General features: G+C 42.2%; 1 protein-coding gene and 1 pseudogene across 1 annotated transcript; one reads left to right on the forward strand and one right to left on the reverse strand.

Annotated features, from left to right (window-relative positions):
* Positions 1 to 5,740: 5,740 nt before the first annotated feature.
* Positions 5,741 to 11,196, reverse strand: LOC122120633 (uncharacterized protein CXorf49 homolog). Its single transcript, XM_042694879.1, has 6 exons — positions 9,961 to 11,196; positions 7,684 to 7,831; positions 7,153 to 7,229; positions 6,848 to 6,893; positions 6,001 to 6,042; positions 5,741 to 5,912 (listed from the first exon to the last, which is right to left on the reverse strand). The coding sequence occupies exons 1-6, from the start codon at positions 11,194 to 11,196 to the stop codon at positions 5,908 to 5,910; spliced, it is 1,554 nt and encodes a 517-aa protein (XP_042550813.1). The 3' UTR covers positions 5,741 to 5,907.
* A 94-nt stretch (positions 11,197 to 11,290) lies between these two features.
* On the forward strand, positions 11,291 to 18,585 carry LOC122120634 (annotated as a pseudogene).
* The last annotated feature ends 8,343 nt before the right edge of the window (positions 18,586 to 26,928 follow it).

The following is a 26,928-nucleotide window of genomic DNA, read 5'->3' on the forward strand; positions in this document are numbered from 1 at the left end:
TGAGGACTTAACCACCTGGAGAGAGGTCAGTCATAGCTTACATGATCAGGCCCACCTTTCAGGTAGAGGATTACAGTGAATGGCTAATCTATTCTGGCTCTGAAGTGATGATTTGTCCTATCCAATGTTCAGGGTGTGACTTTCTGAGACATGGGGACCAGAAGGGACACAGAGTGAATAGATAGGCAGGGTGGTACGGAGCCTGACCCATGCTGCAGGGCCCATCCTACCTGTTACCCTTTCCCTCTGGGTATGGTGGTCTCCCATGGGAACATTCTACTACAAACAACAGGGGAAACAGCTGCTCTGAGGAAGCCAGCCTGCACATCATCATGCATCCACCAGGAGGACTTAAACATCCCATTCAACCAAATATGCCACAACACCAACATTTTGAAATCACTGAAATCCTTGGGTTTGGAGACTTCAGCTTCATCCTACCCCATGCCTTTCATGTTTTATAACTTGGAAGTATCCACAGGTAAAAGACAGATGTCATCCACGCACCCAGTTGATCTCTTACAGATTGAAAGCCCTGTCTCCTCCTGAATCACACCTTTCCCTCTAAGAGTGTCAGATTTTTATTCACAATTATACTCATCCATGCTAACAGACCAAGCAACATGGAATGCTTGTCTTCTTTTATGTTGTTTGTAACCCCCAGCCTGTGGGAAAGCAAGGTGGCAAAACTGCTACTTCCCTCCTCCCCCTTGACTCTACTCACTCAGACATGGATTTGTACTAACTCTCAGATCTATACAGCCAGATGCCAGGGCTGAGGAAGCCATTTCAACTGTCTAGTGGTAAAGGTGATACCAGGACATGGAGCTCAGAATAAATATCTGTGTCTAAACTCACATGGCTCACGCCTATAATCCTACTGACTCAGAGGCTGATATCTAAAAGTCACATTTTAAATGCAGCCCAGGAAGAAAAGCCCATGAGACCTGACCACCAATTAACCACCAAAACCTGAAAGTGGTACTGTAGCTCAAGTGGTGGAGCACTGGTCTTGAGCACAAAACTCAGGAACAGCTTCTAGGCCCTTTGTTTAAGCCCCAGGACCAGCACACAAAAAAGGAAATTTTTAAATATTGTCTGTTATAGGGTGAATGAATAGGGTGGTAATAGTGGGCAAAGATACAAACCTTCTATTAAACTGAAGCAGAGTGTTGTTCACTACTGACCAGGATGGAAAAAGGTCAATGAATGGAGTTAGGGCATATTTGTAAACTATCCTGCCCTAAAACAGAATCCTGGTTTGAAGCCTTGATCCATAGTGTTTGAGCAGTTATTAAATTTATATAAGCTCTGAGTTAAGGAATACAGTGATTCCCTGATGAATTCATAACTTGATGGCATTACTGGGAGATGGAAAAAAGTTTCATAGGTAGGGCCTAGTTGGAAGTGGTTGGTTACTGTCTTAGGGGTTAGAATCTTTTCCCAGAGTCCTTTGTCTTACTCTTTTTATCCCAGATGTTATATGGTGAGGAGCTCTGCTTCACCACACCCATCAGGCTGTCCTTCAACACAGAAACCATGGAGCCAATCAGCCATAGACTGTAACTTCTGAAACCAAGCCCAGATAAATCGTGTAGATTGCTTCTCTGTGCTATGTGTCACAACAACTAAATAGTTATTAGTTATGGGTACAGAGTTAAAATTAGACAGGGGTAGGAAACTGCAGTGTCTCATGGCAACTATAAGTAACAAGTATGGACTGTGTATCTAGAGAAACAAAAGGGACTTTGTCCTTGGCCACTGAGCTGGCAGAAACTGAGCTGCAGCTGAGATCATCATCTTGTGTTGCCCGACCTGCTGCCCACATGGTGTTTAGGAAGCTCATCATTTGACAAGGAAATCCTCGGTAAAATTATCTTGGAGGATGAGCAGTGTCTTGTTGTGCCCAACATTTCCTGTCTAGCACTGAAACTTTCTGGCATTTTTATTGACATTTATATCATCATCCCCCACCCCACCCCAATACACATATACTGTAGATTTTTGCAGCAGCTGCTAATGAATGTCTTGTTGGACCTTTAGTTACTTCTAGGGAGGAAAGTACTCTTACCTGTGTCGGGAGACAGGGTTATAGTAGGGATTGAATGTACAATGTTGCATGCTTTTGTCCCTGTTTTAAAATTCAATAAAAAGAAGAGGCCCAAAAAGATTTGAAGTGTTACCTTCATGAAAGTGGTGAGGTGTAAAGTGTTGCATGCTTTTGTCCCTGTTTTAGAATTCAATAAAAAGAAGAGGCCCAAAGAGATTTGAAGTGTTACCTTCATAAAAGTGGTGAGGTGTACAGTGTTGCATGCTTTTGTCCCTGTTTTAGAATTCAATAAAAAGAAGAGGCCCAAAGAGATTTGAAGTGTTACCTTCATAAAAGTGGTGAGGTGTACAGTGTTGCATGCTTTTGTCCCTGTTTTAGAATTCAATAAAAAGAAGAGGCCCAAAGAGATTAGAAGTGTTACTCTCATAAAAGTGGTAAGGTGAAACACAGTTACTTAGCTCCATTATTCCATTCTACAGTGTATATGTACTCCAAAATAGCATGCTATACAACAAAAATACAGACAGTATTTGTGAATTTAATACATTTGAATAAAATTCAAAAAAGTGAAGCAAAGTATGTTTTCCTTCTTCAAAAATATTGGTGTAGCCAGGTGCTGGTGGCTCATGCCTGTAATCCTAACTACTTAGGAGGCTGAGATCTGAGGATTTCAGTCTGACACCAGCCTAAACATGAAAGTTCATGAGACTCTTATCTCCAATTAACCCCCCCTCCCAAAGTACAAAGTGGAGCTGTGGCTCAAGTGGTAGAATGCTAGCCTTGAGCATACAGCACCCAGATCCTGAGTTCAAGCCCCAGAACTGACACACAAAAAAAATATACTTGTGTGATATATTGGTGCCCTCCTCAAGTATAGTATCCCCAAAATATTTCCTTGTTCCATTTTCATAGGTGCAAATAACCAATTTAGACACTATCAAACCTCCCTTACCTTCCCCACCAGCACGACCATCTCCAACTAGTCCTTATCCACCTACTGGCTATTTCTCTCCCTATCTACACGTTTCCCTCATATGTACTTAAAATGTATTGCAAATAATTCACACTTATTCCTTTTCCATTCTTTTCTCTCCCCAGAGCAATCTCTTAGCTTCGTTGATAATATGTATTCCATAATCTAAGTGATTATGTATATTATATACTTGCACATTTTTTAAGAAAGAAGGAAAGAAAGAAAGAAAGAAGGGAAAGGGGAGAGGGAGGAACAAAGGAAGGGAGGAGCAAATGAAGGAGGGGAGGAAGGGAAGGAGGAAGGAAGTAATATTCTAGCTTAGGTGAAACCAACTTTATTCCAATTTTTGGGTACCAGGTCCGGAACTCAAGGCTTTACACTTCATAGCACATGATCTACCACTTGAGCCATGTAACTATCCCTGTTATCATCTGTTTCTACTACTTGAACAGACTAACAGGAACTGAGTAATTTATTAAAAACACAAATTTATTTTTGTTTTGAGGATGGAAATCACATGCATTTTTCCATTTCCTGTTATGCTATCTGTGATTGGATACTCATGAAGAAGTTTATTTTGCTTATTTTTCTGGAGGCTGGAAGTCCAAAGTCTGGTGGCCTCATTTGGTGGTTTGTTGTAAAAAGGCAGAAAAAAATTGTACCATTGGATGAATGCAAGGCAAAGTATGAGATGTGTCCTCACTTCATAACACTCTGCTCTCATGGCAACAAGTTTAGCACTGTGAAAATTAAGGCACACACAAGGCACTAATCTTTTTTACCTACTTAGTCACCTCTCAAAAGCCTCCTTCCCAATACTACCTAGGGCAAAAACGATCAAATTTCAACATGATTTTAGGATAAACTATGTTCAAATAAAATCTGGATATCTGAGAAAAGTCAGAACCTATTAGGGATTCAGAAAATTCAATTCCAAAAACTAAACAAACAAAAGTAACCAAATTAAAAATTGTCTCAGTACCTAAGTAGGCATTCCTCCAAAGATGACACACAAGGGTTGGATATGAGACTAACTTGGTAGAGAGCCAGCCAACTGAAAAAGCATCAGGTACTGAGTTCAAATCCTGGTCTCCCAACAACAAAAAGAAGACACACAAATGGCCAACAGGCATATGAAAAAATGCTTAAGGCCAGATGAGGAGGTTATTCCAACTACTTGGGAAACAGATCAAGAGGACTGTACTTTCAGGCCAGTCCAAGCAAAAAGCAAGACACCCATCTTAGTAAATAACCCAGATCTAGTGTCATGTACTTGTAACCTCGGCTACACAGAAGGCCACAGATGAAAAGGTTATTGTTTACAGTCAACCCTAAAATTAATCTGAAAGCACAAAAGGCTGGAGATAGAGTGCTTGCCTAGCAAGCTCTGAGGTCAAACCCCAGTACTATTTTAAAAAATGTTCACCATCATTAATCATTAATCATCATTAATCATCCAAAATTGGAGTACTCCCTGCACTGCTAGTGTGGGTATAAATTAGCTTAGCTACTGTGGAAAACAGTTTGAACCTTCCTCAAAACTAAGTTTATACCAGGTACCAGATGCTCACATGGGTAATTCGAGCTACTCGGGAAGCTGAGATCTGAGGACCATGGTTCAAAACCAGCTCTGGCAGAAAAGTCCATGAGACCCTTGTCTCTAATAAACTACTCAGAAAATGGTGGAAGTGGGGGTCAAGTGGTAGAGCGCTAGCCCTGAGCATAAAGAGGCTTAGGGATAGAGATTAGGCCATGAGTTCAAGCCCCAGGATTGGCAAAAAAAAATTGCAAATACACACAAGCCATTTCTGACTTCCTAGGACGGGAAACGAAAAATGAAAGTACCATTACTAAGTAGGATGAATGAGTTTGGTGACAAACTAGCAATTCTAAATGCTAGATAAACCACACTCCTCATAGACCTTAAACCCATTGTGGGCATTAGTGATACAGTGATTGCTCCACTCTGGAAAGCTAGTCTTGGTGACGAAAGACCTTCTGTCAATGCCCTTACCTCAAAGGTGATGGTAAACAACCATCTGAGAGTGGGTCTATGAATTGAGAACAGGAACCAAAAAACAAGAAATGCTCATGGCTGAGGGCCACATGGGACACTCAGACAAACCCTCTGTGTAAGAGACAGGTGAAAGGTGGTCCAGGAGTGGGAGAAGGTCCGATGTGCCCCACAGAGAAGTTTAAGACACAGACAGAGATGGCAGCAGTGACAGGCATGTTGGGGGTTAGAAGTCACACCCTTCCTGACAGGGCAGGAGAACCAGGGAGGAAAGGAGAGACTAGAGCTCTGGAAGGGGCTCATTAGGCTCCTGTGCAAACAGGGAATAAGATGGAAGATTCCCAGAGAAGGAAGGCAAGGGTAGGGAGAAGGCCTATGGGAAGATTGAGGAAATGTAAGTTTAACCAGGCCAAGTACATCCAGAACCCAGACTGAGGGAACCAAGGTAACCCTGAGTGCAGGGCTCCACTCAGGGTTAGACCTAGACTGCACTCATAAAGAGGGCTCATCCTATTATGCCATGGCACGCCTCTTTCACTTCACTTTTTTGAGACAGGACACCCCCTCCCCCACTCTTCTCTTGTTCATATGACCCCAAACTGGGAGGGGCGATGGGGGGAAGAGGTAGAGAGGAGAGAGGGGAGAGAGAGAGAGAGAGAGAGAGAGAGAGAGAGAGAGAGAGAGAGAGAGACTGGAGACCAAAAAACACAAAAAAATTTAATTTGGAACTTCTGTCAGCTAGGGTGAGCAGGGAACAAAAGATGGGGTTGAGAGGAGGAAATGGCTGCAGATGACCCTGATTAAACCAGCTGTATCACAATTCCTGGGCTCCACAGCACTGGCCACTTGTCTTGATTGAAGATGCTGGGTTCATACTATCAAGGAAAGCAGAGTCAGGATGAGCCAGAAATGTGTTTCAACAACCAGGGTTATGTGAAAGGTTAAGGTTAAATAAGCACTTACCTCCAAAAGACTGGAACTTCTCATTGAGGAACTGAATAGCCGCTGAAACAGAGAAGCCTAAGTGGGTACTCCAGACAAAGGGATGCAGGAATCCATCCTGCCTCCCCAATGCAACCAGAAAACTAGCAGTCCTGCAAATTGACGTCTGTGTTCAAATGCTCTAGTTCTGACCTACACCCACTCATCACCAGAACTGAGTGTAAAAATATCCCTCACACCACAGAAACCTGAACCAGTAGTTAGCAAGGGTGGAGCATGGCCATCAAGACATCTTAAAAACAATAAACAAGTCAGGGCACTGGTGGCTCACGCCTGTAATTCTAGCTACTCAGAAAGCTGAGATTTGCTGATCATGGTTCAAATCCAACCCTGGCAGGAAGGTCCATAAAATTCTTATCTCCAATAAACTACCAAAAAAACAGCTGAAAGTGGAGGTGTACCTTAAGTGGTAGAGTGCTAGCCTTGAGCAAAATAAGCTTAGGGACAGCATCCAGGCTCCGAGTTCAAGCTCAAGGACTGACATACAAAAAAAAGGGAGAAGGAATACCAAACAAGCAACACCAACTAGCACTTATAGGGGAAAATAAAGGAGGCATCTCTGAAGGTGCTGAAAGAATATCTCTGGGATTTGTTAGCAGGGCACATGCTGCGATTCTTTGCTCATGTACCAGCTAGTCACCACACAGAAGGTTCCAGGCAGGTCTGGTTGTTGTTTTGTTTTGTTTTTAATCCAAGGGGAATATTGGTCCTACCTGTAAGTGCAGCCAGCCCTGCCATAGATAACTGCTCCCATATACCCAGCTGTCTTTCTGTTCCAGCCCCTGCCTCTGTCCCTATTCCATCATACCTAGTTGATCCTTGAGCTTCTCTATTTCCTTCTGTAGCACCGGACACTAGGCCAGCAGACCCAAGAGAAAAAGAAATGATGATTAATGTGCTGTCCTCTGTCCTAATCCTCCCACCTGCCCTAGGCCTTACAACTTCCATGACCCACAGCTGTGTAGAAAGAATCACAAAAAAGCCTCAATGGAAAGGAGATACCTTCTCTCCATTGGGGTGCTTGATGGGGAAGAGTGTGTATTTCAGCTTAACCTGGACACTGAGCCTACCATCTATATGGGCCAGGACTCTAGGGATGAAAGGAAACATTACCCGTGGACAGCCTTGTTCTCCAGATGGTTGTTGTGACATTTCCGGACCTGTGGCATGTGTGAGTGGTTCCTGGTCACCTAAAAAGAACACAAAAATCCAGCCTCTTAAGAGTGAGAGATGAAAAGGATCTCATGGACTCTAAAATGGGGGCAACACCCCCCCTATGGCATCAACTTCACCCTTCCCTGGATCTGCCTTCCCTGGCCCTCAAATATCCTGTTACTGGATATAATATCCTAGTACTGTGGCTCTGTGGTTGATGTTAGAAAAGGCTCCCTTGTGCTGAAAGTCAGCTTCTGGACTGGAATTTGGGCACTGTTACTAATCACTGCATAAACCCCACCTACAGGGCACATTGCTGCTTGAGTTCAGCCCTGTCCATGTTCTCTTTCCTGTAGGAGCACGGTCTAGGTAGTCAGGGTAGCCTGGAAACAATGCTGAGTCCCCTTTTCCCTCTAGAAGTAATAGAAGTAGACATTTCCTTCCTCCTCACTCCATTTCTTCCACTGTTTTCAAAACCACAATACTCACCAGAAGGTGCAAAGCCTCTGATACTCCTCTGTCTCTGGGGTAAGGGCTGTGATATTTGTGAAATATATGGGGCTCTGGTGTGGGCATCGCCACTGCTGAGTTCTCCACGATGCAACAAGTAAGGTGGTCCTGGCCTGTATGTAGAAAGCTAAAACAAAAATTTCTCACTGAATATTTATTTATATGGGTTGAGGTCTGGGAGGGAAAACAGAGGGAACTGTAACATTGCAATCTCTTAGCTTCGTTGATAATATGTATTCCATAATCTAAGTGATTATGTATATTATATACTTGCACATTTTTTAAGAAAGAAGGAAAGAAAGAAAGAAGGGAAAGGGGAGAGGGAGGAACAAAGGAAGGGAGGAGCAAATGAAGGAGGGGAGGAAGGGAAGGAGGAAGGAAGTAATATTCTAGCAGTTATTTCCTCTCTATTTTTAAGTTATTGTATATTTCTCTTTTGGGCAATGTCATCCCTTCCTTCACTTTCCCCAGTTTACCTCCTGTTCCTGCCCACAAGTTTCACAGTTCATTTTCCATGACTGAATTTGTTCGCCCTTCCTCCCTCCCTTTCTGTGTCACTTCTCCCCCAAAAAGCAGAAAAAGAAAAAGGAAAAAAAATCACATACAAATTTTTCTATTTTTTAGACCTGAATTATGTATAACTTTTTGGAAAATTTAATCTGATATCAAAATAGTCACTGAAATACGATTCTGTTGTAAAGTTGTACTGAAAGTTATAGAGATTATATTGCAATGTTGGGACTAGGAGTGAGACATTTACCATTTGGCATCCAAGTTTAATGGTATCCAACTTTAATGGTAATTCACAGTGATTCTGCCTGTGGGAACATATAGATCCTTGACCAATTTGGGCCATTGCCACTCAAAAGTTCATGACCACAAATGTAGAGTTTCCTCTGAGGATCAAAGCCTGAAAATAGAATTGTTTGTGGCAGAAAACTTGGTTGTGATACCATGAATAGGTCCCATGCTCCTGTACGATGTGACTTAAACCCCCTTTCCTACAGCAATATGATACTGATTTGCAACTTGTGAAATCAGAGGGATCTCTTTTCCTTATTACCACTTAGATAAAAGAAGAAAAGAAAAATAAAAAACCGTGTGTCTTAAAATTTTTTTTTCTTTTTAGCATTCTTTTTGTTTTTTTTATCACCCTATATAATTGGACATGGGGTGTTTCATTCTGAAATTTCCATACATGTATTAAGATATTTCAGTCATATTAATCTACCTCCTATTACCTTATCTTGCTTCTGTTTTAAAATCCATTTCAAATCTCTTAAGAATTTTTCTAAATAAGTTTCATTATGATGTTTTTCATTCATACCTACAGTATATTTTAATCATAGTATTCTACTACCACCTGGCTCTATTTTACCCTTCCTCCCTCAGACCATTACCTCCCATTTATGGTCATGCCCATTGTCTTCCCTTAGATCTAGCTTCTTCACATTAGAGAAATTATTCAGTATGTGTGTTTCTGAGTCTAGACTAAGTCACTTAATACGATGGTGTGTATGCATTTCTGTCCATTGAGAGAGGCTCATTTCATCAGCTCTTTCTGCCTCTGTTAGCTTCAGGTCAGGAGGCAGAGCTGACTAAGAAGAAACCTGGGGTACCAAAAATCCCAAACCAGGCACCAGTGGCTCACACCTTTAATTCTAGCTACTCAAGAGACTAAAATTTGAGGATCAGAGTTCAAAGACAAGAAAGACCCTGATACTCTTACCTCCAATTAACCACTAAAAAGCCAGAAGTGGAGGTGTGGCTCAAGTGGTAGGGTGCTAGCCTTGAGCACAAAAACTGAGGGATAGTGCCCAAGCCCTAAGTTCAGCCCCAGGACCAGCGCGCACACATGTGCGCACGCGCGCACACATGTGCGCGCGCGCACACACACACACACACACACAAAAAAAAATAATCCCAGGTTTGCAGAATCACTGGGAGGGGAAAATCAGTTGAAACAATGAAGCTGCACAGCCCAGACTGTAAGCAATCTTCAGGCTCAACTCAGCGCCCAGCCCTGCCTCCATCCTCACCCCAGTCCGGAGAGGCAGAAAATACCCAGAACATGCCAAACCCTGAGTTGTGTCTACCAAATTCTCTCTTAATATTCACCCTTACTACAAAGATCTGATTTTGGCAACCTAATGACAGTGGGTTTCCAGTGACACACCCTGAACAAGAGGCAGAGGGAACATGGACAAAGACAATGTGTATTAACAGAAGTAGATGCAACGAAGATGGTTTACTCACCTGGGCTTGAAGGACAGGATCTCTATTTAACTCATAATCTTCTCTGGCCACAGTCTGAGTCTCCCTTCTTCTCCAAGTCCTAGATCTCCTCAAAGTGCCATCTTGATTGGACTGCTTCGGTCCAGGACTCAGAGATGAAGATGACTTGGAATTCCGAAACACAGGAACACATGAGATTGGAGGTAAGGAAGCTGCTTCCTGGTGAGGTGCCTTGATCCTTTGCCCCCAAGGAGGGAAGATTCTTCCCAACATAACACTAGAGTCACTTTCTGGGAATTTCTTCTCATGAGTCATCTTCTTTCTAGGATTTCTCCTCGACAAGTCACCTGCAGCAGCAGCCACTGTATAGGTGGGTCTGTTTCCTCCCTTAGCCCTGACCACAGTTGTTTTTTTCTTATGGGAAGAGGCTTCTTGCTCTCCAGCAGCCTGGTTTTCCCTGTTTGTCCTTAATTCCTGAGAAGTGAGTGGCATCCTACTAGGTATAGCATCAGAATTCTCCTGGTCCTGATCATCAGAGTTTCCAGCTCTGTCTTCTGATTCCTTGGGGTTGTCTAACTTGGTCTGATCTCCATGTTTCAAGCTAATGGTCACCCTCATTGGTGCTATCTCACTGGATTCTTCTGAAGTCTTAGTGTCAGAGGAGGGTGACTCGGTTCTCTGACTGATCATTTTTCTAACTGCACAGCCTCTCTTCTCCCAAGCCCTGCCTAGCTCAGGTGTACTTGAGTGTAGGGAGGTGGTAGAGGCCTGCTGTGCTCCCACATGACTGGCGGCCAGTGTACCTCGCCCACTAGTGAGAAGCATGACTCTCCCGCCAGAAACCAGTGTACCTCTTCCCCGCAGCGAGCCTCTCCCACTGGGGACCAGCGTGCCTCTACCACTGGAGACCTGTGGGTCTCTCCCCGTGGGGCCTGATGCTACTTCTGCCCAAGTAGTGGCTAGGGTGGTTGTGCATCTTTCCCGTGCTAGGAATCTGAGCATGCCTCGGGCCACCTGATAGGTAGGGTGCTGCACGACTGTCTTCTCAACATTGAAGTCCGGTACTGAGGACTGAGCACCCCCTTTACCTTCCACTGAGGAACCAGATTCTTCTCCACCCTGCAAGACAGCTCCTCCCTCCTCTATCACTTCTAACTCAGAATCTGAACTGAACTCGCAGACTTGGGACCTTGTAAGGTCTTCCTCTTCCTCATCTTTCCGTGGAGGAACAGGGTCAAAGACGAGGCTAGGCGCCATGGGTCCTCCATGGACAACCCTATAGACACCAGAGCGTTCCCCACCCTCTGCGCCAAAACCACTTCCCTGAGTGGATGCCTCACGGCTAGAGCTCATGTCTCCAGTGTCCAGCTTTGCTGAAGCCGTCGGCCTGGTCACCACAGGGTGAGCACAGCATATGCCGGGGCTTTTACCACACGCACCGCAAGCATCTGCGCCAAACAACGTGAGGCTTTCGTGCTCACGAGAACACTACACAGCCTTTTCATTGGCCTGTCTTCCACCAATCAGGTCACGTTTGTTGTCATGTCACTCAAGGCCCTAGCCAATAGGAATGACACTACATACCTTTGTGGTCAACCCCCAGGTGGGCAGTGGGTAGGGGGCGGAGCCTGGTAGGAGAGGGCGTGTCCTCCTTTTCCCGCTTCTTTTGTCTGCCTAGCTTAGAATAAGAGCCCCATCCCGAACAACGTCACCTCGCTCAGTGTCTTTCAAGTAATGGTGGATGTGGAGGCCCAGCTCAGAAAGGAATTTTGACATCCCACTGGCAGAAAACACCAATATAGCGCCATCATCATGGGCACACAGCCACAGTGTGTAGTAACAGCGTTAGTGGTAAAGCCCCATTGCACTCAAATCGTAATGGGTTTTTCTGTTGTTGTTTTTTTTCTGAAGAAGTATGAGGATCAAGTCAGGTGCTAGTATCTCAAGCTTATAATCCTAGCTATTCAGGAAGCTAAGTTATGAGGATCATGGTTCACAACAAGCCCATGTAGAACAGTCCAAGGAGTTCTTATCTCTTAATTAACTGGCAAGAAAAACAACTGCAAGCTGCTTTGAGTGGTGGAGTACCCGCTTTGAATGAAAAAGCCAAATGAAAGGGAAAACCAAGTGAGAGTGTGAGGCTCTGATTCAAGCCCAAGTACCAACATACCAGCACACACATATGTATGAGGATTAGTCATAGACTGTTGGCTTCCTGGCTTTTCTATATCAGTTTGATGTATTTCTGTGAATCAAGCTTGAAGCCCCTTTCACAGACCTGGTGACTGTCTCCCTCTGAACTGTCTCCCTCTGAACACACAGTCTGGTCTCTGCTCATATTCAAATTCAACCAGCACAATACTATTGTAGCATGCACACTAAAGGCATACGAGCCTGAGCCTTCAATCTCTAGGGAAGTAAGGAGCAGGTTCTGAGGTTCAGGTAAGAGAAGCCCATCTGGGCCCCATTGGAGAGGAGGAAGTTTACACTTTCTTTCTGTGTCTGTGTCTTTTTATCCTTCAAGCTCCATACACATCCAAAACAAATTGCACTACCCTATCTCGTGCCACTCCACTCACAGTGAGCTCAGAGTGAGGTTGTCTGGTCTGTTTGCCTACCTTTAGACAGAGGCACTATAGAACACCAAGCAAAGTCCCACCTGGACCAGGTGTCAGGGCTCCTTGCACTTTTATTTCCCAACATGACCCTTTACTTTGCTGAAAGAAAAAATGGTTCCTGGGACTCCTGTTAGGGAAAAAGAAACCAAGGACCAGCAAGCTAGCCAGCACCCATGAGCAAAGTGGGCTCTCCCAGGCTGCAGAGAATCCTGTTAGAGTGCTGTCCTCTCCCTAGGGGTTGTAAAGTGCCACTCACAGTAGGAAATTCTCATGGTAAGTGACATTCACAGATTCCAGTCTTGTACATCTCAAATTCTTAGATGACATTGGGCTTCAGGCTTATCAGTCCTTAATCTTCAAGAACTCTTTCTCCCATCCACATTTCATCATTATTCATTTCCTTTAAGGGGAAATAAACTCTTCTCTTTGTGGGTAGAGGGGTCTGTCTTTATATATTGTGACCTTCAGGGTAAATACACAAATCATCTTTGTTTTGTTCCCAGGTGCCATCTTCTTATGTCCCAGTGTGAATGGCCACCTGTGGTTGTGTAGGGTGAATGTCCCAGTAACCACCCTTCAGAATAAGAAACTTAAAATTGGCAACCTGGGGTCACTGACATTTCTTCCTCTCTCCAGATACTACCCCTCTCTTATGCCTCCAGGGGTCACCTGGGTTTTAGAGCTCCCCTAGCTCAAAGACTCACTTCCACTTAAAAAATTATTACTGTTTAATTAATAATCCTTCCCATGTATAAAAATTAACTATGTCAAGTTAAATGTAGAATCACCAGTACCAGGAGCACATACTTTCAATTTGGTAGATAGGTATAAAACAATCAAGCCAGGTAAACATGTCCCTGGTCCAGAGGCTGTCTGAATGTCCATTGTACCTTTAGAAATCCCATATGAGTTTCTGAGAAGGAAGCCAATAACAAAAGTCTACATACTCTATGACTGCAGCCATGTGACTTGGAAAACACCAGAGTATGAAGGAGAAACACTAATCAGGGATTGCCAGCTCTTGAGGATTTAGCAAATTGGTTTCCAATCAGAAGACATTAAGAATTTGGAGGATGATGTAAATGCTGTATAATTTTATTAACATGGTATGTCCATTAAAATGTGTTTATAAAACTATTCCTGTAAGTTAATTGTATGTCTACAATTCTGACTCCCTTAGGAATAATCTGTAACCAATCCATATTTAAATTTTCTAATTACCTTTTTAAAATATGAAGATGATGTTTTCTTCCTCTGCTGTGTTCATATGGCAAAGTATTTTACTGTATTTTCTGACATTAATCAAGTTTGTATTCCTAGAATGAATCCCTTTTATTCATGGCATCTCAGGTACTTTCCTTAATGTATCCTATCCTGTAGAAAATCAGTTCATCAACAGCCTTTCTGGTGTTGTTTCTTTTTTCTATATCATTAGAGTGTAATGTTACTGTCCCTTCTTTTCCTTCAGGAATTTCTGTCAAACTGAAAAAAATGTATCCCTAGATTATTTTTAAAACATTTTGCCAGTCCTGGGGCTTGAACTAAGGGCCTGGGCACTGTCTCTGAGCTTCTTTTGCTCAAGGCTAGCACTCTACCACTTGAGCCACAGCACCACGTCTGGCTTTTTCTGTATATGTGGTACTGAGGAATCAAACCCAGGGCTTCATGCATGCAAGGCAAGCAATCTATCACTAAGCCACATTCCCAGCCCTGTTTTTAAGAATTTGATAGGGAATATTCTGGAGTGTGTTTTTTGTTTTGTTTCTAATAGTTGCCTCATAGAGATCGCTCATGGTAATGTAAGGATGCAGGACTGCCAATCCTTCTTGTATATGTTTTCTAGAAATTGATGACCTTTTATTACCTCTTCAAGTTGGTTAAAATAAAATGGTTGAGGCTCAGAATGCTTGTTACTGCAGTGCCCACCACCTCTGGCGCCAAGGAGGTGGTGGTAGCAATGTGTATGGCCTCACTTTGAGGAGCAGCCCAGGCAGCCTGATGGCCTATAAGCTGCAAGGGCCCAGTCCAGGCCTCGTTTGTGCCTTGGGGGTGGAGGGGCCCAGGTGGATGTGAAAGAGTCCCACCCAAACCCAGGGAAGATGAGGCATCACGTGACTCCTGCCCTCCCACCCCCTTCTCCATCTCCCCCCGACACACCACCACTGGTCCTGCATCTGCCTCCTCCTGCCTGGGCCCCAGCCCCTGCCAGAGAAGCAGCTCAGTGCAGCATGGCATGTGCACCCCACATGGCCAGACATAGCTGCAGGGCACTGCCAAAGCCTCACTGTAGTGGGGCAGCTGGTGGCAGCAGCTGGGCAGTACAGATTGTCCAGCTGAATGGGATGGGGTGGGGGGGATCAGATTTAGCACTTCAGTGCACTCTTTTAAATTGTTATTGTAAAGAAGATGTACAGAGGAGTTACTGTTACAGTTAAGTCAGGTGAAGACTTCCTTCCTTCCTTCTTTGCTTCCTTCCTTCGTTGCTTCCTTCCTTCCTTCGTTCATTCCTTCCTTCCTTCCCTCCCTCTCTCTCTTTCTTTTTTGCCAGTCCTGGGGCTTGAACTCCAGGCCTGTGTGCCATCCATGAGCTTCTTTGGCTCAAAGGCTAGTGCTCTACCACTTGAGCCACAGCACCACTTTTGGCTTTTTAAAATAATTTATTGGAGAAAAATGTCTCACCAACTTTCCTTCCCCGGCTGGCTGCCAGCTGTGATCTTCACATCTCAGCCTCCTGAATAGCTAGGATTATAGGCATGATCTACCCATGCCCAGCCAACAGTAAATTTCTTTTTGGACAATGTTACCACTTCCATCAAGCTCTCCCAGTTTTTCCCTCCTGTCCCTACCCACAAGTTGTATAGTTCATTTTCAACAGTGTCTAGTGAGTACCACCACTGCATTTGTTCATCCTTTGTGCCTCCATTTCTGTGCCACCCTTAAAAGACAGATAAATGAACAAACAAGACAAAAAGAAAAGCCATAACAAAGAAAAATCCCTCTTGTGTCCATTTTCTGAAGTTCATTTTGATAAATACTATTTTATATGATCAGAGGCATGGAGGCATGCACCTCTGTGTTCCTCCCTAAGAATGTTCTCCTTTGGTCTTACTGTGTGTGAATGCCTAGATTCTTATAAAATTTATCTTGTACTTTAAATCTAACTTCTGCATATGAGAGAAAAAATGTGCTGTTTGTCTGTCTGAGGTTGGCTTACCTCATTTAACATGTTTTGTTCTAGGTCCATCCATTTCCCTGCAAATGACATAATCTTATTCTTTCTCATGGCTGTGTAAAATTCCATTGTGTATAGGTACCACATTTTTTTGGATCCACTCAGCTATTGTAGAGTATCTGGGCTGTTAAGACAGATCCTTGTGTGGACTCTATAGCCTTTTCCCCAGCTTTCTGACTGGAAGAATTTAAACACTTCAAGATAAAATTATTGTTATGTTTATTGATAGAGATCCAGCAGCATTTGCACCCTTTTAAATTTTATTTGGACAAAAGAACTTAAGGGGAGCAAATGTAAATGTTCTCAGATATGAAGCAGAATATTATGGAAACGCCCCTTTAGTAAGAAGTTTTCTGAAGTGGTGCTGTGGCTCAAGTGGTAGAGCGCTCTCCTTGAGCTGAGGGACAGCGCCCAGGCCGAGAGTTCAAGACCCACAACCACCACCAACAACAAAAAGTGCCAGGCACTGGTGGCTCACACCTGTAATCCTAGCTACTCAGGAGGCTGAGATCTGAGGATCATGGGTCAAAGCCAGCCCGGGCAGGAAAGTCCGTGAAACTCTTATCTCAATAAACCACTAGAAAATTGGAAGTGGTGCTGTGGCTCAAGCAGTAGAGCACTTGCTTTGAGCTGAAGAACAGAAGAATAGCACCCAAGCCCAGAGTTCAAGCTTCATGACCGACAAAAAAAAAGTTTTCTTTTATGTGAGGAATAGGAGGGGGTCATCAGGTATTCCTAGTCATAAAATAAACAACAAACACAGGAAGATCTGCTAATTCTAGGAATGTACTAAATCCTGCAGAAGGGGAAGCTCACTGGAAATGGAGAAGAGGCTGTTAGGCTGGGATTTCCTGCCGGTCCACAGAAGATGCTGATAGTAGCTGGCCACCACAACTGGATTATAGCTGCATAAGCATGTTTTTATGTATGTTACAGACTCAAAGAATCTTCTGGAGGGCAATAATTATTCACAAGCCCATATTTGGATTGGACTGTTGAAGGAGTAGCTTTGAATGCAAAAGTGATTAAAGATCCACATGGAGACAAAAATAGTTGCTGTTGCCTTAGAGTAGCATTTTCCTGTGGAGTGTGCAAGATGAGGGAAGTGGAAAGGAAATTGGAATGTTCAGCCTTGGTGTTCCTGTTATGCCCTCTTTATTGGTAACCAGTTAGTAGCCACCAGTCATACCAGCAAAGTGGGAGTGTGGAATGCCATCACTCAGCTCTGGCAGATTCAGAATGTCATTCCTATAACTAATTACAACACTGCTGGATTATTCCTTCTGTTGGTGTGCAACAATGGATCAATATATTATATAGATATGCAGAAGTTCCCTTGGCAAATGAGGGATAATGATCTTCTTGTTACCGAACTCTACAATCATCGTTTCAGTGATGAAATTACTGCTCTGAGTGTTTACCTCACACCCAAAACAAGTAGTAACTGGATCAAGATTGCCTATTATAAGCTCTGATTACATGGCATCCAGAAACAGTTGAGTCAGGTGCTCAGCTTTGTTAGACCTTCACAGTTCACCAAATTCCTGTTATGAAAATCATGCTGTCAGAGAAGCATCTTTTGTCTGTCTGTACAGATAATAATCGTTTCTGGACATGGATAGTGACAAAATTCGTAGGCATAATCTCTACTCTACCAGCTTCCAGTCCTTCAGTCTAATTCAATATACTGTCTTTGGAGGAGACAGAAAATCATGGCAGCTACTATTGATGATCAATAGGTGTAGGAGAGCAAGATGATCAATAGGTGTTTATCCAGAAAGTTGTTCCAATCATACACAAACTATTTGTAAAACTCTCATCTACTGGGAAAAGAATATGTGAGATTCAAGTTGTAGACTGTAATTCAATATCATCATTTGCAATGAGAGAATATTAAGGATCCAATAGGATGGGCTCAGAGCCAACATGCTACTTATTTATAGGCATAAAAATGACAGCATTCAAATGTGTGATCTGGCCACTGCTATGGATATAGTGAAAAAAAGGGAAGGCAAGGATGTAGAAGGTCCAAATGAAACAGAGCTACTCAAAATACTAGATCAGTGTGATCTAAGCACATCTTGTTGTGTAATTCCCAACATTAGTCCAGCAACTAATGTGGTTCAGCATAGCTGACTGTGAAAATCAAATTATAGCCTCCAGCTTCAGCACCATGAAACCATTCATGATACATCTACTACTTATAGCTCAAGGAGGCCTTAGAGTCTGTTAGCCAGAGCAAGAAGAACAGAGTTTTCACAGTTATAGGTGTTAGCGTAAGCGTAATCCCTACCTCTGGTCCTCAGCTCCACCCAGACCTGAGTTCCTCCCTGCCATATAGCTGGTCATTCCCTCTCTTCCCCAATCTGCACACAACTTACCCCAGAGCTACCCATCTGGATGGGGGCAGATGCCATATTGCTTCCTCTCCAGGGGGATATATGGCCCCTCTAATAAACCTTACAATAATCTTTCTTCTGTGTCTGCCTGCCTCCATGTGGTCTCCTGGGATGGTCATGATGGATCCTAACAATAGGGACTTCCAGACAGTTATTTTGAACAGATGTGGCAAGAACTATCCCTGAAACTGGTAAAGTGAGGCAAATACAAGCTGAAATAAAAGGAAAAGCAGGGGAACTTAATGTATCTGAGAGAAAATCTGGAGCAGAAATAAAAGTTCTGAAATCATAAGAAAGTGGACCTGAAGTACATAAAACAACTGAAAGGATTTTTTGTTGCTTTTTATTTAGAATCCAAGAAAAGGTCATCAAAGACCACTCTGTCTCCTCAGCGTAAAAAAAGTGATTTTTCAAGTCAAGATTACAGCTTGGCAGGGCACTGGTGGCTCATGCCTACAATCCTAGCTACTCAGGAGACTGGAATCAGAGGATCACGGTTCAAAACCAGTCTGGACAGGAAAGTCCATGAGACTCTTATCTCTGACAAATTACACAAAAAAACCTGGAAGTGGCACTGTGGATCAAATGGTAGAGTGCAAACCTGTAGCAAAAGAAGCTCAATGACAGAGCCCCACGCCCAGAGATCAAGCCCCAGGAGCAGCACAAAATAATTACATAGTTCATTTCCAATAGTCTGTCCTCTCTGCATCCTTGGGGGAGGGAAGGGATAGTGGAATAACAACAAGGAAGGAAGGGAAGGAGTAACAATGATTGACAAGTAATGTACTTATTGCCTTACTCATGTAACTGTAACCCCTCTGTACAGCATCTTAACAATAAAAAAATTGTACAGCTTACGAAAACTTACCTAAATGAATGGTAATTTTGTTATAGCTGGAGGAAAAATATATTTGTCCTGGCTTTTGCTGCATTAGGTTCTTTACAGGTGTTACCAAGTCAGGTGATGAGTATATTTCTATTGGGGCAATGTCATCCCCTCCATCCCAGTTGATGCATTAGTTTTTACACTAAAACTTTGCTAACTAAAATTGGACTTCATTAAGTTTTTTAGCAGAATTAAAGAAATAAAGAAATACAATTTCATTGAAGAGTTGGAGGAGTATTGGCGTGAGCTCTGCTTTGAAGGCCTTGTAGAATTCTGGTGTAAAACCATCTGGTCCTGGGATTTTCTTAGATGGGAGGTCTCTTATTGCTGTTTGTATTTCAATGCTTGAAATGGGCCTGTTAAGATGGTTTAACTCATCTTGGTTTAGTTTCAGCATGTCGATATTTGCTAGGAAAAGGTCCATTTCTGCCAAATTCTCAAACTTATTAGCATAAAGTTTTGAGAAGTATTCCCTTATAATGTTCTGAATCTTGGTTGTTCCTGTGGTGATGTTTCCATTCTCATCTCTGAGTTTATTTATTTGGGTGTGTTCTCTTCTTTTTCTGATAAGATTTGCTAAGGGTCTGCCAATTTTGTTAATTTTTTCGAAGAACCAGCTCTTTGTTTTGTTGATTCTTTGTATTTTTTTTGGATTCTAATTCATTTAATTCTGATTTAATTTAAATTATTTTTTTCTGTCTACTGGATTGGGGTTTGTCTTGCTGCTCTTTTTCAAGGAGGCTCAGATGTCTCATTAAATTGTTGGCAATCCCACTTTTAGGCATTTACCCAAATGATCACAAACAAGACCACACTAAAGCTACCAGCATGACTATGTTTATTGCATCATAGCTAAGTTATGAAACCAACCCAGATGCCCTTCAGTAGATGAATGGATCAAGAAAATGTGGTATATATACGCAATGGAATTCTATGCCTCCATCATTTGTTAGGAAATGGAAAGGCTTGGAAAAAATTATATTAAGTGAAGTAAGCCAGGCACAAAGAAACATAGGTCCCATGGTTTCCCTTATTTTCAATAACTAGTATATGTCTGACTCAAGTAGAAAAGGTCAGATAAGTTGATGTTAGGGAAATGAACCCCAAGATAAGTATTCAAATGTTTTTTTTTTCTTTTGTGCGATCGTTTCTAACATATTTATAAGATTATTTCTTTGTTGCTTTGTATGTCCCTCCCCCACGGTATAACCCCTGCTTTCACTGTATTTGATGTTGGTATAATTTGTGGAGGGGAAGGGAAAAAACAAATAGCTTAACTAAGGATACAGGTGGACCCATTGCAACAATGAGATGTACAAGTCCTTATGTCGAAAAAAAAAACTTTACAAATTTGGTGGGGGGGGGGGGGGAGGATCAGGTAGGGGGGGAGGGATGGGAAGGAATGGAAAGGGGAAACAAAGGAGGAGGCTACAATGCTTGATAAGAAATTTACTCATTATCTTACCCATGTAATTGTACAGTATTTTCACAATAAAAAATACAATTATCATAAGCTCTTGACATTTTTTAGAATTATTTTCTTTTTAGTTTTACAAGCATGTCTAGCAGATCCTTTGTAAAACAGGAGTCTACTTTATTCTTTTAACTTTTATTGTAACGATGATATACAGAGGGGTCATGATTGCATGATTCAGGTAATGAGTACATTTCTTTTTGAACAGTGTCACCTCTTCTCTTGATTTCTCTGTTTTTCCCTCCCGATTTCCCTTTCCCCAAGTTGTATAGTTCATTTTCAGCATATTGTCTAGTGAGTATCACTGCTGCATTTGTTCACCCTTTGTCTGACCATTTCTGTGCTCCCCTTACCCTCACCAAAACCAAGAAATTTACATACAAGCAAAAGGTATAGAAATTTTAAAAAGTGAGAAAAGGGGAAAAACAGGGAAAATCCACAATAAGTAAAATAAAAAAAAAAACACTTCTTGTTTCCATTTCTTGGAGTTCATTTCAATTTATATGATTATATGCATATAGCTATGGAGTTTCATTTCACATCTTACTAGGACAGTGCCCATGTGATGAATACTCCTTAACCGTGATAGTTGAATGACTGTACACCTAATCTTGATATGCCTAAGCCTTGTCTTGTGATGCTTTCTTAAGTGAATTATAATTCTTGGAAATTATTGTGACTGCAAAGTATTTACTATGAGTTTGATGAGGTGTTATGTTAATGAAAAAATATGTAATTCAAAAACACTAATGAGGGCTGGGAATTTGGCTCAGTGATAGAGTGCTTGCCATGCATGAAGCCCTAAGTTCAATTCCTCAGCACCACATAAGCAGAAAAAGCCGGAAGCGGCACTATGGCTCAAGTGGTAGAACACTCACCTTGAGCTGAAGAGCTGAGGGACAGCACCCAGGCCTGGAGTTCAGGCCCCACAACTGACAAAAACACTAATGATACTGAATAACAGATTCCAATTTGTAGTAAAATCTTTAGGATCATTTTACTTTAATTGTAGGTCATTTTCTGAATCTCATTGTTGGGAGTTCTTAAATCTTAGCATGTATAACCAATACTCAAAGCTAAAAATCCATGGAAACATTCTTCTAATTGGAGCAATTGTCTGTATTTGAAAAAGTGAAGTAAAAATAGTAAAGGAAAAGCTGTGAGTCCTCAGAAGGGAAAATTCTCAATCGCTAATTTCCCTTGCTTTAGGAGCCACTATATATTTTTTCACTAATGATCAAGATACGTAAATATGGCCATTTTTTTATACTTAGGCACTATAATTCTGAGTTTTTATAATAGGTTTTAACTCTTATAAAAATGTTATTTTAAATTCTAAGAGGAAAATAATTTTTGTATATCTTTCTTCATTTAAATTGTAGTGCTTTTCGAGTTTCTAAAAATAGGGTAAATATAAATTTAAGCTACATAAAGGTTTTGTTGGTAGATAATGTATATATTCCCATTCAAAGAAGTATAATTAGTGAGTGAAACAAATAAATTATTCAAAGTTTAAAAATAAAATAAGTAAAATAAAATGGTTCATAATATCCCTGTTTACCCCAGAGTTTACTTTCAAAACATCTAACCTATGGAGGAGTGAGAAGGAAAATGCAATGAGCCCCCACCCCCTATATTTTTCCCCTGGAACCACTGGTTGTTATTGTTTTGTTTGGCCGTACTGGCAGTATTGAACTTTTAGACCTTGAACTTGCTAGGTAGGTGCTCTAACACTTGAGCCATAATCCCAGACCCTTTTTTGCTTTATTTATTTTCAGATAATGTTTAAAGTTTTGTCTGAGGCCTGCTTCAAGTCCAAATCCTCCTACCTGTGGCCTATCAAGTGCATTGGATTGTCACCGGACAGAGGTGTTTAGTGAAGCTTCCCTTTAAATGTAGGACTCTTCACTTAGAATCCTTGACTTCTATCACAGAATAAGAATTTCTGGACAAGTTGTGATGGTAAGATAACTTGGCAGGGCTTTATTAAGTAAACAAGCAGGCAAGCAGGCAGAAAAAAAAAGCAGACAAATACACAGGGCTGGGACACACTCTTAACAGTGTGGGTGCTCTTATAGGGAGAGACACACAGCTCCTTGGGCCTTTATAGGATAACGGTCTGGCTTCAAGTTATGTAAAGATAGGTGCTTTGTCTTTGCTCTAATCACACCCAGTGTTACTTTCTGAGTTTCCAGGTAAGAATGCATCCTGCCAAAAAACAGATCCTTATCCTTGAGATAGGAAGAGTCCTACTATCTGCATTTTGGGGCAAGTGGCTTAAATTTGAGGAAGGATTTTTCTCAGGAAGGCATACATCCTCTCAGATAACTGTTCATTCTTGGGTGAGGAATGCATCCCTCAGGAAGGAATGCATCCTGTTGTCTCTCTTTGAAGCAAAGATGGTACTTCCTGTTTCTAAATACCATATTTCTGAGTTGTTTTCACCAGGCCTTAGTTTCCTTAAGTTATCCTGCCTCATTTCCCCTAAAATGACTTTTGTTCCCTTAATCTTAAGGGAAGTACATGAAGAACTATCTCCTATATTTGCTGTAAGCTGACCGTACCTCATTTTCCCTCATCTATTCTGCTTCATTACCCCCTAAAATAACTTTGTTTCCTTAATTTAAGGGGAGTATATGAAGCAATATATGAAGCAATATCTCCTATATTTTCTGTAAGCTGACCATTCCTCATTTTCCCTAGTCTATCCGGTTTCAGGATGACACCACCACACCCTTTTTGTTGAATGAACGGAACCATGACTATCTGAAACATTTGCCCTTAGTTTTTTTCATTCTACCACTTGAACCACAACTCTACTTCCAGCTTTTTGGTGGAAAAGCCTCAGACTCCTGCCCCGGCTGACTTTGAATCTCCATCCTCAGATGGCAACCTCTTGAGTAGGTATGATTACAGATGTGATCCACTGGCACCTGTCCCTAAAGACTTGTTATCTTCAGATGAACAATTTCCAAAAGAAAGTTTTTTAATGAAGGGTTAAAAATTCCTTGTGTAATTTCTGCAACCACAAACTTTCTGTTTCAGTACTATACAGGAGACCTGTTGCAAGAGAAGCTGCTAAGTTTAAATTTTATTTTATTTTTGTGCCAGTACTGGACTTGAATTCAGGTCCTTGTGCTCCCACTGGCTTTTTTGCTCCACGCTGGTGCTCTACTACTTTAGCTACACCTTTATTTCTGGCTTTTTGCTGGTTAATTGGAAATAAGCGTTTCTCAGATTTGTCTGCCTTGGAAGGCTTCAGAGATGCTCGGATCGTATCACTTGCCAACAATCTTGTATCTTTCAGTTTTTCCCTGTGAGTTTCTGAGATTGAGTTGTTTGAATCAATAAAGGCTGCAATGGTAGTAGTAGTAGTAGTAGTAGTGTGTGTGTGTGTGTGTGTGTGTGTGTGTGTGTGTGTGTGTATTGAGGCTTGAACTTAGGGCCTGAGTGCTGTCTCTTAGCTTTTTTGCTCAAGTCTGGGACTCTACCACTTGAGCCACAGCTCAAGACTTCTGTCTTTTTGATGGTTAATTGGAGATAAGAGTCTCATGGACTTTCTTGCTTAGGTTGGCTTTGAACTGCTATCCTTAGATCTCAACCCTTTAAATAGCTAGGATTACAGGCATGTTGCTGGTGAGCATCTGGTGTGTTTTTGTGTTGATGGGCTGCCTCTTACTTGCCTTTTTTGATACTTCTAAATACTAGTCCTCTCCCCCTCCCCCGCCGCATCCCCACTCTAAGACGTCTTTTCTTGCTCTTTGTTCTCCCCACATAGAAACTGAGACCACAGATATGCTAGACCAGGCAGGAAGTCCTGTCAGGCAGAGACCAGCAGGTGGCTGTGCATAGCTCTTCAAACCCTAATTGTTAGTGGGGAACAATGCTAAAAAGAATTTTTCTGAAAAATCAACCTCCAAGACAGGCCCACAGCAAATCTTTTGTCTCTAGTCACGTGCTCCCTGGACAGTGTGAGTGAAGACTTCACACTGGTCTGTGATAGTAATAGGGTCAAGTGGGAAGAATGTATGGTTTGTTATTTTTTTCAGTTGATGAAATAAAAATGCTTCTCTGGATCACCTCTTTCTCTTAAAGATAAGTAGAATTTCCTGTTAAAATGACTGCTTCATTTTCTGACTTCATCAGTTAGAAATACAGATTCTGTAACTCATCCACTTACTTAAGGATGGGCTATGAAGCAAGAAAAAGAAACTTTAAATGAGTACTTAAATATTTAAAGAGCTATTTCGAATTATTTTTGATTTTCAATTTTTGGAGACAGATTTTTGCTGACCAGGCTAACCTCAAATTTGTAAGCCTCCTGCCTCATACTTGCAAGTTTTGCAGTTCTAGGGATTGAATTCAGGCCCCTATACCTGCTAGGTAACTGTTGTGCTGAGTCATGAGCAGTCCTTTTGCTTTTAGTTCACTTTTCAGATAAAGTTCCATGCTTTTGCTCTGGACTAGCCTCAGATTACAGTCCTATCTGTGCTTCTTATCTTTTCAGATTCTTTTTCTGAGATCAGGACTCAAATTCAGTATCAGACACTCTCACTCATGGATTAACACTCTACCACCTGAACCATGCCTCCAACCCCTTTGGATTCTTATTAGGGATTTTTCATCCCTTTAAAATACATTGTCTTTACTACCAATTCTACTGGAATGCTAGAAGGCATTTTTTAAATGTCTGTAATTGTAGGTCCCAAATAGCTCCACTGATTTTTTTCTCCCCTCCATCCTTCCTGCACTAGAATCACACAAACATAGAATGTTAGAGCTTAGAAGAAGTCTTAGGGAAATCTTCCTGGACAGCATCCCAATAAGGAGACTGAGAGCTGGAAAGGCAGTACCCTTTCTAGGCAACATTAAAGAGCTCAAGGCTGTCCTCGTAAGTATCTATTTTGTCATTCAGCAAAACTTTCAAAGAGGAGAAGCTTCTTCATTCCCCACACTCAGGCTGTGTGTGGATTGATAGCAGAGTTAGTGCTGCTCTTTCTCAGCCTCTCTGCTTGTTTTTTTTTGTTGTTTTTTTTTTTTTATGGTAGTGGTGGTGGTGGTACCAGTACTGGGCCTTGAAGTCAGGGTCTGGGCACTGTCCCTTAGCTTTTGTGCTCAAGGCTAGTACTCTATCACACGAGCCACAGCTCCACTTCTGACTTTTTAGAGGTTACTTGGAGGTAAGAATGTCACAGGCCTTCCTGCCTGGGCTGGCTTTGAACTTGATCCTAAGAGCTCCCCTCCTGATTGAGATTACAGGTGTAAGCCACTGGCAACGTGCTTTCCACTGTTTCTAAGCTCTAAAGTCTATCATATTCACTGTCAGTTACAAACTAGAGTCTGGTGTAACTAGACAAGTATCTCAAGTGCAGAAAGCAGCTTTCTGCCTTACCCCAGCATAGGCTCTGTGATATGCTGGCTCTCTCAGGATGGCTGCCCCATGTTACTATAAGGTTCACCCTGGGAAAGCAAGGCAGGCTCCTCCCTCCTGTTGGTTAAGTCTCCACCTAGTACCTGTGTCACCTAGGTAACTGGCACACCTGGAGATCACATCCTGGAGTACCTCCCCACACCCTTCCTCTTGGACTAGGAGAGGGTCCCAAGCCCTGAGGTCACATCAGAATCCAGTGTGACCACACCTTCCCTTGCCTGGCTGCACATTCTCCCCTCCCCTTCCCTTCCTAAACCCAGGCCTGCCTCTTCCTTTGGCCATGTGGTCTCAACCTTGCATGGGGGGGAGGGCAAAGCAGTTCAGTAAAATAAACTTCTCTTCCTGCCTGAAGGCACATCGTGTTCTCTTTGCCGGCTACTTAATTAAACCTACATATTTAAATACCTAACAGTTACCTTAAGGTTCATGACAACGAACCTCAATGAGGTGCATGAACTTCCTGGAGTCATGTGTAAAGCATAGAAGGAGATGTGTGAGTGTTCTGGGGAGAGAACTCAGAGTTTTCATCCAACTTTCATCAACAGGACTCACAGGAGTCCTATTATGGACTGTACTGTGTCCCCCAATAATTCCCATGTTGAAACCTATAACCCCCAATGTGACTATATTTAGAGGCAGGGCCTTCAGAGAGATAATTAATGTGGGTAAAGCCTAATCCAATAGAACTGATACCTTTATAGAACAAAGAGATGCTAGAGCTAGCTGCCTCTCCTCCATGTAAAGACACAGAGAAGCTAAGCCTGGGAGAGGAACTTGGGAGAGTATCTCACCACTGACATCTTAATCTTGGACATTGAACCTCTAGAACTGCAAGGAAAATTTTTCTGTTGTCATCCAGTATTTAGTATTTTATTATGGTGGCTCAAGCATAACCAAAGATGATTCAGAGCTATCGAACTTGCTTGGCCCCAAACACCAAGCTCAAACA

The sequence above is a fragment of the Dipodomys spectabilis genome, unplaced genomic scaffold (genome assembly GCF_019054845.1).
Source record: "Dipodomys spectabilis isolate Male_0828 unplaced genomic scaffold, ASM1905484v1 ptg000176l, whole genome shotgun sequence".
Lineage (NCBI taxonomy): Eukaryota > Metazoa > Chordata > Mammalia > Rodentia > Heteromyidae > Dipodomys > Dipodomys spectabilis.